The sequence below is a fragment of the Rhinoraja longicauda genome, chromosome 7 (genome assembly GCF_053455715.1).
Source record: "Rhinoraja longicauda isolate Sanriku21f chromosome 7, sRhiLon1.1, whole genome shotgun sequence".
Lineage (NCBI taxonomy): Eukaryota > Metazoa > Chordata > Chondrichthyes > Rajiformes > Arhynchobatidae > Rhinoraja > Rhinoraja longicauda.
The window spans coordinates 68,164,896-68,182,900 of NC_135959.1; the positions used below are offsets into that span (position 1 = coordinate 68,164,896).

The 18,005-nt window shown below is 38.9% G+C and overlaps 1 protein-coding gene across 2 annotated transcripts in view; it reads right to left on the bottom strand.

Moving 5' to 3' along the window:
* yap1 (Yes1 associated transcriptional regulator) overlaps positions 1–18,005 on the bottom strand; it is an 87,343-nt gene that overhangs the window by 9,675 nt on the left and 59,663 nt on the right. Inside the window, exons 3-4 of one of the 2 annotated variants that reach the window (XM_078402796.1) lie at positions 9,637–9,750; positions 1,009–1,196 (exon numbers count right to left, since the gene is read on the bottom strand). In XM_078402796.1, coding sequence (XP_078258922.1) covers positions 1,009–1,196; positions 9,637–9,750 — 302 coding nt within the window. The remainder of the gene's footprint in view (positions 1–1,008; positions 1,197–9,636; positions 9,751–18,005) is intronic. The other variant, XM_078402797.1, reaches the window with a different exon arrangement.

Consider the following 18,005-nt stretch of genomic DNA (forward strand, 5'->3'; position numbering starts at 1 on the left):
CTGTCAGTGGTCATAATGTTTTGGCTGATCGGTGTATATTAGCCTATTTCGTGCTTCTTCTGCAATACTAAACCAAATAGCAGGCAATAATGCCAACATGGGCAAGACCAGACCACACAGACTGAACCAAGGTAAACACAACCAAGTTCATTGGGCTGCAAAGTTCATTATTTTCCCAGATAATTGCCAAAAGATTTTCAGGCTGCAGAATTTTAACATATTTACATTGTGTTGAAGCATGAGGGAAGTACTGTTCCAGACAAATAAAGAGCTGGAGTTACCTTTATAGTTTTCAAGAAGGATGAGAGGGGATCTTATAGAAACATATAAAATTCTTAAGAGATTGGACAGGTTAGATGCAGGAAATATGTTTCCAATATTGGGGGAATCCAGAACCAGGGGTCACAGTTTAAGAATAAGGAGTAGGCCATTTAGGACTGAGATGAGGAAAAACGTTTTCACCCAGAGAGTTGTGAATTTGTGGAATTCTCTGACACAGAAGGCGATGGAGGCCAATTCACTGGATGTATTAAAGAGAGAGATATAGCTCTTAGGGCAAATGGTAAGAGATATGGGGAGAAAGCAGGAACGGGGTATTGATTTTGGATGATCAGCCATGATCATATTGAACAACTGGCTCAAAGGGCCAAATGGCCTACTCCTGCACCTATTTTCTATGTTTCTAGTTACCAACCATAATGATAACTGGTGTGAGCAAAGCATACAACATAACCAGTAGTCAACAAAAGGAAAACCAGTTACACTGATAGTGTATGAAATAGCGATGTCATTCAAGATTATCCTCAGACATAGATTCTAATGCAAATCTTGCAGAGAAAAGCACACAGAATGTAGTGCACATCAGTGTAAATGGAAACAGTGTAATGCACATCAGTGTAAATGGAAATAGTGTAGTGCACACAGTGTAAATGGAAACCAAATTAATCTATTTTCTAAATGTGATGTCAGTGTAATTGGCTTAGCTTAATTGCTTTAGAAAAATGTTACCTGTCGTAAGAGTTCTTGGTGTTTCAATCGAAGTCTTTCCTTCTCAAATTGGAGTTGCTGGAGTCTCATCTGTTGCTGTTTGTTGGAGCCTGATATTGCTCCCCCTTGTGGGCTATGAGGGCTATGTGGACCCATGGATGATGGTGTTTTAACAGGAGCACTTTGCGTCATTCTCTGTTGGTCCATAGCTGTTAACAAAAATAAAAGACAACTAATTAAAAAAACAGCTTAATCTTCAGTGTTACAGCTGTCTTAAGAGCGATACAAACAATCTTGGAAGATTTTACATGGCAAGAGTCTCCAAATTCAGTTAAATGCAAATATTGGGTGCAGAAGGCAGGTTAATGGGATTAGCTGAGATGGGGCATCATTGTTGGCATGGATGAGTTAGGCCAAAGGGCTGTATGACCCTATAATATTAAGAAAACTTTACCATAACAATCAAACAGAAGACCGATACTGATTAACAAACTAGACAGGGAACTATAGGCCAGCAGAGCCTGATGTCAGCGATGCAAAGTATCTACCAGAATTTAGTGGGAATTGGCTGATTCGGGATAGTCAGCATGGCTTTGCACGTGGGAAATAGTGCTTGAAACCTGGTGATAGTTTGCAGGATTGGCGAAAGCGGTACAGCAAATGTCATCTATATGGACGAGTGTTGCCACATGGTTCCACATGGTAGTCAGGAATCACAAGAAACTACAGATGCTAGGACCTTAAGCAAAAAAAGAATTGCCGGAAGAACTCAGCACGTCCGGCCACATCTGTGGAGGGAATGGCATTTCAGATGGACTCTTCCTCAGACTGATTGGACTGGGGTGATGGGGGGAAAAGGAAGAGAAACCTGGAAATACTTTGGTATGGAAGGAGCAGGTTGAGACAATGGGTCTGCCAGGGCAGTCCTACTTGTGGATTTTAGAAAGGGGATAAAAATGGGCAGTGTAGGATTGGGTCCCACTGTATTATCTTGTCAAAAGCCACTTTCTATTGCAAGAGATTTCAAGATCCATTTTAAGGCTCATTTAAGATCCATAATCAGCTGAAAACTAGAATAAATGGGATGCACCTTTGATCAAGGGTTCTTGGTGATTGCTGTAAGAAGAGTGAATCGATGGATAATTTCTGGCCTATTGATATTAGAGAATGAATGGGTTTCACCCCAACAGGGATCTTGACATTATTAGTGAATAGTTGAACTATATCTTGGTGAAAATTAGTTGCCTGGTCTGATAGAAACTGTATACAGAGCCTGACTACAAGAATTCAACAAGCAGACCAGACAACCAGTTTGTTCAAGCTATGACACTGGTAGGTTGACTTTTTTTGTTGAAGAGACCAAATTTGATATTGAAATATTTTTTGTTATGAAAGTCTACTCAAGCTCTTCTTTCGCTGGTGTTTTAATCCTGAAGAAAATGAACACAGCTTCAACGGTTACAGGGAAGACTTCTAATAAAAATTGCTATTTCAAAAGATTCTGACTGTTTTGCACGATATAAGTTTGGAGATTAGGTAGGAGCCCATTTATCTTGCAACAGTCAAATGCACAATAAGTGGTCATATTATACTAACGACCACAGAATGCTGGCTAATTTCCAACCTTCAATCCTTTGGCTCTGCACACGTTTTAGTAATTTATATCAGATTGTGGGCAGTTTTTTCTTTTCTTTTCAGCCTCATCTACATTTCTAATCAAAGGATAAACAGTGCCAGCTTGCCATTTCTCTGCGAGGAATCAACTGGTTAAAGAAAATGAAATATAAGAAAAATAACTGAGACTCGGTATGAACTCGGGGCTAAAATTAATGTTGTTCTATTCTCTAAAGATGCTAATGATTAACACTTGTGTTAAAGTTAATTTCAGAATACATTTAATGTATAAAAAATCAATTTTCTGAGTATGCTGGACAAAACAGCCTTTGACAGTAGAAGAGCAGAAATTATATTTCTTAATACTTTTATATATTTGACAATACAATCACAAGGTACCATACCTTAATAATATCACAGATAAGAATAAATTAGTGCAGAAGCTTGCATTTGCTTATCATCTTTTATGAATATAAAACACCACAAAGTATCATATCAAAATAACACTAGAAAGTCAGAAGCTAATTTGCCCACGAAAAGCACCTAAAATTAGGAATGAGCGTAATCAAATAACCCATTAAGGTGAAGAATATGTATTGGATATACCCCATGTTCTTTAAAAAAAAAGTAATCTAATAGGTAAGAGAAAAGTTTAAGGCAACAGAATCCCTCATCATTATTGTAAACTATTTTATTCTGCACAGGCTATAACATCCATGGATATTGTCTAACAGTATGTCAAGTTATTTGTTTCACTATCACTACTTTTGCTGCGAGTTTAATAAAAAGTTCTGTAGCGTTCACGGCCAGTTTCCAATCAATAGGCTTAACAGTCTTAGTAAAAGTTAGTAAGTGTACAAATAAAAAAGCAACAGGAATAAGTCATTCAGCCATTTAAGCTCGCTCCAATATTTAATTATATCATGCTTGCCAAGAACTCAACTCTAGCCACCCATCGATCAATCTTGGTTCCATACCAGTTAAATCTCTTGGGCAGCAGAAGAACCGATAAAGATAGATGAAAGATTCCACTGGGTGGCGCCGTCAGCCTCGCCAAAGGTCTGTCTGTCTTTTCGTCTTTTTTGTTATTTTTAGTGTGTTTTAAAAAGTATGCGTTAATGTTCTCTGGTTTGTTTTATGTGGGGGGTTGGGGGGTCGGGGGAAACTTTTTCTCAATATCTTACCTTGCCGGGGACTCGGTTGTATTCCGGATCGTATCTCCGGTCGCTCTGCGGCCTAACATCATGGAGCTGGCGGACTTGCTCGAGACTGACTTTGAGCCCCACCACGGGGCCATGGAGTTACCATCGGAGCCTGCGATCCCTTGCCTGGGATCGACGCTCCTGCGGATTTCACCATCGAGGAGCTCGCAGCCTCGGGTAGAGACTGATGTCAGGAAGCTCCAAAGTCGCAGGAGGTTCAACCAGCCCCGACCCTGGGGAGCTGAGATCCCCACCCAATGCGGCAGCTTGATCGCCCTGATAAGGAGGGCCCGACTGCCGGCTACGGGAGCCAAGATCGTCCTGTCAACGGAAGGCTCGAGGCCCCCGACTGAGGAAAGGAAGAGATTTAACTTTTTTTTCCCCCAACTTCCATCACAGTGAGGAATGTGGAGAAGTCACTGTGGTGGATGTTTATGTTAAAATGTATTTTGTGTGCCTTGTTGCTTTTTATTGGTATGACTGTATGGTAAATCAAATTCCTCGTATGTTGCAAAACATACTTGGCTAATAAAGTATGATTATGATTATTATGATTAAAACATTTCATTGAAATAATACACTGCGTTTAGTGATGCAGGGATCCACAAGTCTTAACTTAATGGGTAGATGCACAAGTTTAAATTAAATTTAAGTCCCTTGGTCTAAGGTTATCTTATTAATGGACAATATTTCTCTCCATCTGCCCCATTCCTTTTTACCTTAATTTTTCTAGAAAATATAGTCATGCTTTGCTTAACCATTTTTAATTTAACATCTGGAGATCTGGTAACATTCTGGTGAATCCACACTGTATTCTTTCAAGGACAATATTTCTTTAAGGTATAGCCCCAGGACTGAGCGTAATTAGAGGAGGGATACAAATAAATAAAAGCACAGACGCAATGCAAAACTCTGGAACTGATCAAGATAAATCAGTTGAAATCTTAGACAGACCAAGACTGACAAGATTTTTTGGAAATAAAAATCAAGGAATTATACAAGTCTGGCAATTGGAGTTGGGTATTGATGATCGAACTACTTAACTGGCTAATTCTGTATTTCTGTTCCTGATTTCAGAAAATCTTTTTTTCTTTGGAAGTTTAAAATGCAGTTTCATTTGATGTAGGCACAGACACACATCTGGTAATATTACTCAATATAATGGGCATAAATATTGTCACAGACCCCCCCCCCCACCATCTAAACATCTTGCGACTTGTGGAACTGCGGTGCATTTCACATCAAATTCAATCTCTAGTCAACGAAGGTGATTTTCTGAGTACAAGCAGCCCACGGGTTACACAAGGGTTTCATTCCCGAGGTATCCATAAGCCAAGTTCTCCCCAAGTCAAAATCGGCAGCATCCAAGAGTCATAAGCTTGAAAAATGCTTGAAACAAATTTGCAAGAATTTCCATAAAGCTGACTCTGGTCATTCATAACCCTCTAATTAGATAACCATACAGCATAGAAGTGTAAGCAGGTAATTATGGGATGATTCAACCTTGCGGGTGGCAATGTTTCTGGGATACCCATTCATCAGATCTAAATTCTGTAACTTGGTACCAAACATATATTTTATAAGCTAAGGTAGATGGAGATTTAAACATTGGATGATTCAAAAACGCAAGGTTTCCCTTTGCTAAAAGTGACAAATAAACAAAACAAGATTACTTTATTCCTCTCCACCCACAGACTTCCCAAATTTGGGTGAGGTTCAGTGATTCCCTGCCCCTCCCTCCACAAATCAGAAGGTTGCAGGTTCAGACATAGCACCAGAACACACAATCTAAGATGACACTTCAGGCAATGAATGGATACTATATTTTCAAATTTGCTGTACATTGAATTGAACTTTTCACCAAGGCTGCACCTGCCCATTTTAATTATATATAAAGATCCAATGGCATTATTCAGAGATAATCCTGGGCCTGGCTAGATGAATCACAATGTTACAAAGGCGTTCCATTGTCTAGCACGTTATCATATTCCCTTTGTAAGGCTAGAGTACTTAAAACCTCCCGTTAAAAAAAACAACATCCAATTGTAATTCCATATTACCACTAAGGGTGGGACTTACAATTTGAGAGCAGGGATTTAACCTGGGATCTTTCTGGTCCGTGCTGTGAAGCGTAACACTATGTCTTCATGCAGTTTTCACACCTTTTTGGTATTGCACTGGATAATAAGGTGCAGGGCTGTCATCTTTTGACAGATTGAGTTTGGGTGCTGGAGAGTATGAATGTAATAATCCCGTCTAATTCACTTCAACAATTTTGGTTGCTGCAGATTGATATCTGGTAGAAGTAACAAAGGCTAAAATCCAATGGATATGTTTGTGGCGACAGCAATCAAAACTGTTCAGTTTAAACAATGCCAACGTAACAATGTAATTTAGAGATTCAAAATCCCTCGTGATTTCCCATCTTGTTTGTAGTTTTAGATGCACCTTACAAACTACCATCGGCTTTATTGTTGCATTTCAAGCTATACCACTGGTCCAAGTTAATTATCCATTAAATGCTTCCATGTCATTTTGTCATCTTCAAGTCATTTACTCGCTTTAGGACTCTTATTTGCATCTGTCCATATAACTGTCATGAAAGTATTTCTAAACATAAGTCGATCCATTTACATTCACTTCATACATAATGTATTAAATTTAATCTGCAAACTATTTCTGATCAGTTCCAGATCATCTACATATAATGTGGATAGCAATAACTCCTGCTCAGTGCAAATAAACACATTAAAATTCCTTTAGAAACATATTTCACTTTCGCTTGTCTGGTCAATTACTAATTACATTGTAGAGTAGATTATCTTGAAGGAAGATATTAATTACACACAACTTTCCTGACAAATTGTACGAATATCAAAAGCAATAAAATACATCTATGTTTTAGGACCTTGAATCTGCAGCTCTGCGTCTGAGAGCAGAGGTTATAGAAATCTATTAAAAATCACGTGTGATGCTCGAACTTTGATTAATAAAGCAACCAATGGTCGAAAAATTAAGTTTAAACAGTTCCAACAAATATTAACCTTGCACGATACCATTTGTGAAGCAAATCTGTGGTGCTGTTTTTTTATAATGAGCCTCAACTTTCTAGATTAGGCTTTTTATATCAACTGACCCCCAGTACTAATATTGTTGGTGCTGTGTACCAGCAATCAATTCTTTATATACACAACATGCCATACATTGATATGGAATCAAATATTCGCTCATTAACTCAATATTATTCACTTTACTATTCAATTTTTCAAATTTGCAGGAGCAGCAAAATGCGTATTTTTCACATTCCTTAAAAAGGAATAAAATACAAAACTATAAAGATTGCAAATTGATGCAAAATATTTATCTACTTTGCTCCAATTGTTTCCCAACAGCATGTTAGTGACACAGGAATTTATTATGTATTACTGCAAGCAGTCATGCACTACCAGTTAGAAAAATATTAAAATAAGCAAATTAGACTGTTGTATTTACCACCATGTTTCGGATATAAATGGCAGAAATAATTACAATGTTTCCTTCAATTCCTTGGCAATAAAATGTACGAAGCCAAGAACCAGACTATTATGGTTTACTGCAGACCACCAGCAAACCAGATACTTCCTCATTTTCTTCAGCAATGGGCTTAAAGAACCGATTTTTCATTCATCGTTATGTAAAGGATTAGGAACATATCCGCTTTCCTCCTCCCGCATCCTCATGAAACAACATACTTGAACCCAAAGACATCTTTACAGGTTCTGTACCCTCCTCTAATGCTTATAAATTGCTGCATATTATTGTGGTGCATCCAATACATTACAGCAGTGGCTTAGTAATTTCCATAAGCATTAAAGCAGGCATGCGAGATGTTCAGGGGTGGTCTAAATATATATGTCCTCTTGATGGTGTTCATTTTTACAGTTCTATTCCACCAAACTCAATGCAATTGATGTAAAAACTTCACAGAATGCCAAACATTTTAAAAAAGCCAACTCAAATTTACTTTGTGATCTTCTGAACGGGTTTTGAATGCAAATTATTGGAAATCATTGTCCACAGACTGCAAAGGCCCCATAGTGAACTAATCACTACTGGGAGTTTCTACTAACTGCACCCATTTATTGTTCTTCAAAGAGACTTCAAAAAGTAAATGAGTTCTTCTGGCCACAAGGAAATTAAAAGATACTTTCATACAACAAAACTAAATACTCCATAAATACAAGCAGAACTTTGTTCCTTGTTTTAAAAACAGGGATTTCAGTCATTTAAAATCAACTTATCCTGATGGTTTGGCATTGATTAAAGAATGCTTACTTTTTTTGTGAAAAATAACTAACTCAAATTGCCTGATTATTATTCTCAAGACAGATCTTAAAAGGATTTTTTTAAATAAATCAAAAATGTAATCATTTTAAATGCTCTCCGATGATATCAGTTAATGACAAGATTTTGTTTGGCAGGAGGCAAATAAGTAGAAATTCAAAGGTATGGGAAAAACACTTAAAATGGCTGTGATTTGTGCTGGAATTCCAAACTGGGAATAATTATCCTGGTCAGCAAAATTAATTTATAATGTTACATAACATCTTCAATGCAGGAATGACAATGACAACATGACTGCATATGTTGTATCGTGGGAAATATTATGGTCTTAATTAAGCAATGCAAAATCAATGTTTTACTGTCTTAATTTTTTGAAATCCAATAAAGGTTAACCAGATAATTAAAGAAAGGATGTTGAGCTCAATTCTCTCACCCGACAAGAGAATGCATTGTTCACCCAGAATCATACTTATTTCACTGAGTAATGATGGACACAAAAATACATACTGGCTGCACAAAGTGTGCTCAGGCTGCCGATGAAGGTTAGCAACTTTTAAAAAATATGTTCTTGGCTTGCAGAACAAAATAAATGAAAACCACAATATAAAGTCCCTGACCTCACATGCGAGGGGGAAACTCTTTCAAGTTCAATACAACCAACAGCTTGTCTCTATTTAGCCTTGTTTAGATCTATTCTCCTCCAGCATACATGCTCCCCCCTTTCGTTTTGCCTTCAGTTACACTTGAGCTCTTTGACTCAAAAGGCCTGGAAGAGATTAAGTATCCGACCGCAAAAAAAGTCCTGGCACATACTCAAGTCTGTCTGGGATAGTTTGGCAGCATTCGACGCAAACTCACAAGTGGTGGGCCCACACTGGGAAACCCGAAATGAAAGACTGCAGTCTGAACACACCAATGGGCCACATAGCAGTTCCCTGAAGCAAAGAGATGCCCTGCAACAGCAACACGGAGCAAATTATATCTTTCCTTCACCATAATTTACCAAAGTTGCTTTTATACCCTAAGATTATAACGTGCAATGCGAGTGAAAGCAACAATGACCGAGAACTTGTTTTTTTTCTTGTTGAATCAAAGCCAAGCAATTGCTAAGTAATAAAATGGGTAGATACATTCATTACTTTGAAATTATAACCAGCTTATCTTAAAAAAGGCAAACCAGGTACGTGAGATATAAAGCATACACTGTTGTGGTTATTACAAGCCACGAAACTCTGGCAAAAATAGAGTTAAAACTGCTCCCCACTTTGGGGCCCATAGTGGTCGTTAGGTCAACACTTGTAAAGCTTCAAAGAGTTTATCTCCTCCCAGCCTGACCTGCTCAGTGATCTGCACACTGTTTTGATTTAGCTCTCGCCAGTCAGAGACTAGCACAACAAAATACAGCAATCTGCTCAGTTAAAAATTTTCCACAAGGAATACTCACTGCTAAGTTTGGCTCGACAGCTTAAAAAAACAAGTCAAGCATTACCTGTAGCAAAGGCTCACTTACCATAGCGAGGATCAAGCCTTGGGTCCAACCAAGATGTGGTCTTGTTTTTGTGGTTTATGTAGTAAATCTCCCCATCTGGGGTTATGCCTTGCTCCCAGCCATCGGGAAGTGGGCCTGAACAAAAAGTAAAGGAATTTACGGTGGGCCGCTAAGCAGAGCGAAATATTGCAAGCTCAACAATTACATGACCACTAGAAAATAATATTTAAAAAACCCTCCCAAAAAAATGTTTTATACAAATGAAAAATTTAAAAAACAAGTATAACTAGATAAATCTTTTGAGTTGTGTATTTAGGCAAAGATCCTGCACACAACAGTAAAGGGCAGATTAATAGAGAATAATCTTGTTGGAATTAATCTACATATAGCTTTGAGACTTGCAATATTCTATTCAGATGCAGCCATTGAATGAGCCCCATGGACTGAGCCTAACTAGGGTTCAAATATTCCTCATTTAGTTTGCAAACGAGGTCAAAGTTTTAATCCAGTTATAATTAGGGGATAGAAAACTGATGACTGTAAAGCCTCAATGTCAAACGTTATCCTTTTAAGAGACACAACACAATACTGCATTGTTTCAAAGTAGTAGAAATGTCCCATCCCATTTAATTCTTATCCATGGGGAACTGTCATCTTAGTTGACAAAGTATGTCAAGGAACAAAAAGGAACTCAGTAGGACCCAGAACAACTTGGAAAGGGAGGTAGGGGGAAGGGCAAATAAAAATAAAAGTTGGAAGTCCACAAAGGAAGCGTTGCGCAAAATTGTTGTAGTGGCTTGGAACCCTGCCAAACTGTTAAATAACCACCGTCTCGGTTTTAGTTGGTGAGGGGAAAAAATTGGAAAGAGCATAGTTTTTTCCAAAAGGAAAAAAAACATAATCAGAAATTGCTTGTACACACAGCTCAGATTTTTTTTAAGGCTTCACAAATAGAATTTGTTTGATGCAGTAAAGTTATCAGGCCTGCAAATTTAACCTCGGGTACTTGCACAAACAATTTATTTTCTTTTTACAGAATAATTTCCTCTTTAACATCCTCAGGATAGCAAAATTATGTCTTGTTTCAAAAGTGTATAAAAGAATATAATTTACCTAACAGTACCAACCAAACACACGGCAACCAGCTCTGCAAATCTAGAAATCGCGTGTACAATGATACATGCTCTCAACATGTTGGTTCAGTTTATTCAGCCGACCAATAATTGGAGAGAGCATATTATCAAATATTAGCCTGAATTGCTATAAAATATAAATCTCATTAATAAAATCCACACCATTGCATTAGAGATCGCATACGAGGGGGTGGCGGTGAGAGTGCGAGACTGAGGAGAGGTATTTAATATCGACCCCTTGGCTTCCATGTAGAAATAAGTGAACGTGGAAGAAATAAAAGAGCCAGACATAAAAACAGCTTTTTTTCTATGAGAAGTAGCTCTACTCAACAGCCAAAAGTCTGTAGTCTCCTTTTGCTCTGGTTTATTTCACTCACATGTTTAAACTGTAATGTTGTATTCTTAATGTTTTACGCTTTATTCTTAATTGTTTACTGTATGTTCGTGTTGTTACTTGTTAGCGGAGCACCAAGGCACATTCCTTGTATGTGTACATACTTGGCCAATAAACGTATTCATTCATCCATTCAATAGATCAACAGAAATTATGAAGATTGTAAAATTAAAAAAATTATAAATCAACATATTTTAAAAAATACAAGAATGGGGAGCAAGGAGTGAGGTGGGGAATTATTATGATTATAAAGCAGTTATACATGGACATACAGTGCCACAATGAGATGTTGTTACATGCACCAATAATGTTAAAGGTGTTCTCCTGGTCAATCATTAAAAAAAAATCTGGTTTCAGAAATCTGATTGGATTGCATGTTAGAAGTTTAGATTTGGTCTTCTGTAAATCAACCTTGGAGTGGTTTTGCCTGCACGATTTTCACCGAAGCAGAACTAACACTGTAAACAGAAGGCTTTATACGTCATTGATTCTACAGCTACCCTGGCTGAAAGTGGTTAGTGCAGCAATTTGTGTACAAAAGTTCACCATTCTCTTTTATATTGCTGAATAACCAATCACAAGGAACCACGCTTCTCAATTTGTTGTGTAATATTGAAGAATTAAATAAAGTGATACTAAATAAATCAAGTAAAACATTTGACCAAAAATTATAACGAACCATCAAAAACTGACCAACACAATCAGCAAGTCAATCTGATTGAATATCTGAAATCAGGAATTTGTGACTCAAAAAGAATGCATTTGTTATAATCATAAGGTTATAAGGAATAGGAGTAGAATTCGGCCATTCGGCCCATCAAGTCTATGCCACCATTCAATCATGGCTGATCTATCTCCCCCTCCTAACCGCATTCTCCTGCCTTCTCCCCATAACCTCTGACACCTGTACTAATCAAGAATCAATATATCCCTGCCCTAAAAATATCCACTGACTTGGCCTCCACAGTCTTCTGTGGCAAAGAATGCCACAGATTTCCACTCTCTGACTAAATAAATTTCTCCTCTTAAAAGAATGTCCTTTAATTCTGAGGCTATGACCTCTAGTCCTCGACTCTCCCACTAGTGGAAATACCCTCTCCACATCAATTCTATCCAAGACTTTCACTATTCTGTTTGTTTCAATGAGTCCCCCCTCATTCTTCTAAACTCGGGTGAGTACAGGCCCAGTGTCGACAAACGCTCATCATAGATTTACCTACTCATTCCGGGGATCATTCTTGTAAACCTCCTCTGGACCCTCTCCAAAGCCAGCAAATCCTTCCACAGATATGATGCCCAAAATTGCTCACAATATTCCAAATGCGGCCTTACCAGCACCTTGGAGCCTCAACATTACTTCCCTGTTTTTGTATGCAAGCCCTCTTGAAATAAATGCTAGCATTGAGTTTGCTTTCTTTACTACCGATTCGACTTGCAGATTAACTTTTTGGGAATCCTCCACCAGCACTCCCAAGTTCCTTTGCACCTCCGATTTCTGGATTCTCACCCCATTTAGAAAATAGTCTGCACCTTTAATCCTACTACCAAAATGCATGACTCCATACTTTGCTACACTATATTCCATCTGCCACTTTTCTGCACACTCTCCCAACCTGTCCAAGTCCTTCTGCAGAGTCCCTGCTTTCTCTACACTACCTTCCCCTCCACTTATTTTCGTATCATCCGCAAACCTGGCCACAAAGCCTTTATTCCCCTCGTCCAAATTATTAATATACAATGTGAAGAGTAGCACCGACCCTTACGGAACTCCACTAGTCACTGGCAGTCAAACAGAACACGGCCCCTTTTTTGCCACTCTTTTTCTTCTCATTCCAGCCAATTTATTATCCATATTAGTATCTGCCCTTTGATACAGTGGGCTCTCATCTTCCGAAGCAACCTAACGTGTGGTATCTTATCAAAGACTTTCTGAAAATCTAAGTAAATAACATCTACTGACTCTCCGTTGTCTGTCCTGTTATTTACGTCTTCAACGGATTCTTCTTCAAATAATCTCCCTATTTCACACTGTGTGACCAACTTTCTCTCCCTGGAGAAATAAACTAACATTGTTCCTGCAGCAAGATCACACTGCAAGAAGCATGCAATATTATGTTTTGTTTTAGTTTGGAGTTAGTGTGTGGAAACAGGCCCTTTGGCCCACACCAACTAACGATCAACCATATACTAAGTTCTATCCTATACACCAGGAACAATTTACAGAAGCCAATGGACCTACAAACCTACAAGTCTTTGGAAGGAAACTGTAGCACCCGGAGAAAACCATGTGGTCACAGGAAGAATATACAAGCTCTGTACAGACAGTTCCCATAGTCAGGATTGAACCCAGGTCTCTAGCGCTGTAAGGCAGCAACTGCACTGCCCACAAAGTACAAACATGGAGAAGCTAGTGCAGCCCATGTGACCCTATTACAGGTGTTTGCAGCCATTTGTTATTCAGTGTCTTCTTTACTGAAAAATTGTACTGAGAAAATACCAATGAGATTGTCAACAACCTTTTCTGCAATTTGCTTATGTATGAAATAAATAGACCATGCAAGGTGCTTTAATCAGCAAATTTGAAATTGGCACTAATGCAATTTGCTAAGGATCATCAATAAAGTGATCATCTCTTATTAATAGGGTGTACCTATCTCTGAAACACACAAATATGCAAAACACATGCATGTACTTGCTAATTTCAAATATTTTTGTTTTAAAAAAACACTGCTTTCACAATGACTAGTGGGGTGCCTCAAGGCTCAGTGCTGGGTCCCAAGTTATTTACAATATATATTGAAGATTTAGACAAAGGAATTAAATGTGTCATATCCAAGTTTGTGGATGACACAAAGTTGGGTGGCAATGTGAGCTGTGAGGAGGATGCTATGAGGCTGCAGGGTGACTTGGATAGGTTGGGTGTGGGTAGATGCAGTATCTAGATAAATGTGAGGTTATCCTCTTCGATGGCATGAACAAGATGGCAGATTAATATCTGAATGGTGTCAGATTAGGAAAAGGGGAGGTGCAACAAGACTTGTGTGTGTGTGTGTGTGTGTGTGTGTGTGTGCATCAGCCACTGAAAGTAAGCATTCAATTACAGCAGGCAGTGAAGAAAGCAAATGGTATGGTGGCCTTCATAGCGAGAGGATTTGAGTACAGGAACAAGGAGGTACTACTGCAGTTGTACAGTGCCCTGGCGAGAACACACCTGGAGTATTGTTTGCAGTTTTGGTCTCCTAATTTGAGGAAGGACATTCTTGCTGTTGAGGGAATGCAGCGTAGGTTCACCAGGTTAATTCCCGGGATGGCGGGAGTGACATATGATGAAAGAATGGATCTTATAGAAACATAAAAAAATCTTAAGGGATTGGACACTCCAGACACAGGAAATTTTTCTTTAAATCTTTTTAAAATTATAATTACATTAGGTGCAGGAGTAGGCCATTCGGCCCTTCGAGCCAGCACCGCCATTCACTGTGATCATGGCTGATCATCCACAATCAGTACCCTGTTCCTGCCTTCTCCCCATATTCCTTGACTCCGCTATCTTTAAGAGCTCTATCTAACTCTCTCTTGAAAGCATCCAAAAAATTGGCCTCCATTGCCTTCCGAGGCAGAGAATTCCACAGATTCACAACTGAGTGAAAATGTTTTTCTTCATCTCCGTTCTAAATGGCCTACCCCTTATTCTTAAACTGTGGCCCCTAGTTCTGGACTCCCCCAACAACGGGAATATGTTTCTTGCCTCTAGGGTGTCCAATCCCTTAATAATCTTATATGTTTCAATAAGATCCCCTGTCATACTTCTAAATTCCAGTGTATACAAGCCCAGTTGCTCCAGTCTGCCAAGATACGACAGTATGGTGAAAGACTGGAAATGTTCCCGATGTTGGGGGAGTCCAGAACCAGGGGTCACAGTTTAAGAATAAGGGGTAGACCTCTTAGGGCTGAGATGAGGGAAAAAAAATTCACCCAGAGGGTTGTGAATGTGTGGAATTCTCTGCCACAGAAGGCATTGGGAGCCAATTCACTCGGTTTTCGAGAGAGAGTTAGATATAGCTCTAAGGGCTAAAGGAATATTGGGAGATTGCAAGAACAGGGTACTGATTTAGGATGATCAGCCATGGTTCAAAGGGCCGAATGGCCTACTCCTGCACCTATTGTCTATGTTTCTGTGTTCCAATCAACTCCCCGCTATTTTATCGTTTGCCTTGCAAATGTGTAATTTATCATGAATCAAACCACAAACTTTACATTTTGTCAAGTTGAATCTGCAAGCCATACAATGTGCTTAATTATTAATTAAATACCTCCAGTTAATGTTCAGATAGTGTGCAACAGAATCCATTTGATGGTTATAAGCAACAAAACAGATGTCTCTCCTAAGAGCTCTATCTAACTCTCTCTTGAAATCATCCAGAGAATTGGCCTCCACTGCCTTCTGAGGCAGAGAATTCCACAGATTTGCAGATCTCCAAGTGAAAAGGTTTTTCCTCATCTTCGTTCTAAATGGCCTACCCCTTATCCTTAAACTGTAGCCCCTGGTTCTGGACTCCCCCAACATTAACTGGCTTGTTCATAATCCGATGAAACCCAATGAGTATTTTTGCTATGAAGATGCATCCCATCCCAAGTAACATACCCAATGAATAAGAGGACACACTGGGATTTTTAAATCGCTAAGAGAATATTCACCTCAGAATATGAGGGGGGCAATTTTCCTGAGGTTAGTGATCAGATGGTGTTCGGCCATTCTAAACAGAATCCCACACTTGTGTGAATTTGCTAGAACTGCAAGGCTCACAGCACCACACGTCCAGCAGCAGGGCCAAGTCTTGCTGAGATTCATGGGCACCATGCTGGGGAAATCAGCTCTTCAATGTCATGTTAGGCAAAACCTCAAGACATCAGAAGCCTTATTCATTGAAAAGGGTATTCTTTGCTTGCAGATATGAATCAAGTGATCTGGCAAGATTACATTACTTTTATTTTACTCGTTTTAATTAAAACATTTGGAAATCAACAAGCTCATGTCTAAATTTAATATATTTTAGCCATAAGGGGAGGTTGGACAACCTTGGATTGTTTTCTCTGGAGCGTCCACAAAATTATGATAGACAGAAAGACAGTAAGAACCTTTTTCCGAGGGTGGAAATATCAAAGACAAGAGTCTATAGTTTTGAGCTGAGAGGGACAAAGTTTAAAAGAGATGGGATGGGCAAGTTTTATTTTAGGCAGCGTGGTAGGTGCACGGGACGCATTGCCACGGGGTGGAAGTGGAGATAGATACGAAAGTGGCATTTAAGAGGCTTTTAGATAGGCAGAGGCTAGGCAGGGAATGAAGGGATGTGGAATACATGCAAGAAGAGATTGGTTAAACTTAGCATCGAGTTCAGCACGGACATAGTGAGTCCAAGGACTATTCCTGTTCCCAGCCCATGTTTCGTGCACCTTTTATATTAGATTTAATGTGAGAGTTTCAGATTATTACATTTGAAATCCTGATGGCATCATTTACAGAAAATATTTTTATGTTCTTCTTTCCCACAAAGATTCAATTTATGTTTCTGCTTCCATGATTATTAAATAGAATAAATCAAAAAAGTCTTCATGGGATGACCATATCTTGGTAATCAGAAATTATTTAGACAATTAAAGGGCAGACACATTTTGCTAAATGTAACAATGGGTACTTGTTCTTGCAAACGTACAGAGTAATGCGAGGTACGAATGCCATGGTTATGTCAATTAATCACCCGTGATGAGTAAACCATTTGTATTATGTGGAGGCACATACTTCACACCTGTCTTGTTGGTGAATGAATACGAAGATTCAATTCTCAAGAAAGGAAACAGACCTCATTCTGAAGAAGGGACTCGACCCGAAATGTCACCCATTCCTTCTATCCAGAGATGCTGCCTGGCCCGCTGAGTTACTCCAGTATTTTGTGTCTATCTTCGCGGTAAATCAGCATCTGCAGTTCCTTCCTACACATACCTCATATAAATGTGTGTAAAGGCATTTGATAATTTTAATTTTTCAAAATGTCGTGTTGACATATTACATTGAACAGTATAGCACAGGAAAAAGCCCTTTGGCCCATAATGTCTGTGATAAACATGTCAAATCAAACTAATCCCTTTCTCCTGAATGTGATCTATATCCATCCATTCCCTGCATGTTTGTGTACCTATCTAAAACCCTCAAATGCCACTGTCATATTTGCTTGCGCCCATTACATTCGGCAGCACGTTCCAGACACCTACCACTAAAACATTTGTTCCTTCTCCTTTAAACATTCCTTTAAACATTCTCCCTCTAACCTTCAGTCTGAAGAAGGGTCTCGACCCGAAACGTCACCCATTCCTTCTCTCCCGAGATGCTGCCTGACCTGCTGAGTTACTCCAGCATTTTGTGAATAAATCGATTTGTACCAGCATCTGCAGTTATTTTCTTATACTCCCTCTAACCTTCTTGCTTATTTGAATAAGATGCCAAGACCCCTTTGTACGTCAATACTGTTAAGGGTCCTGCCATAACTCTATTTTTTTCCCCATACATTTGACCTTTGAAAATGCACCACCTCACACTTGCTCCTATCTGCAATAGATCTATATCCTGATGTATGCCTTCTTAAATGTCTGCAACTCCATCAATTTGTGTCATTTGCAAACTTTCTAAACAACCCATCTATATTTTTGTCCAAGTCATACATATGTATCAAAAACGGAGTTCCCAGTAATGATCCCTGCCGAACATCGACCTCCAGTCAGAATAACGCTCTTCCAACACTACTCCGTCTTCTATGGCAAGTCAGCTCTTTATCCAAAAGACCAAGTCATCATGGATGCCATGCATC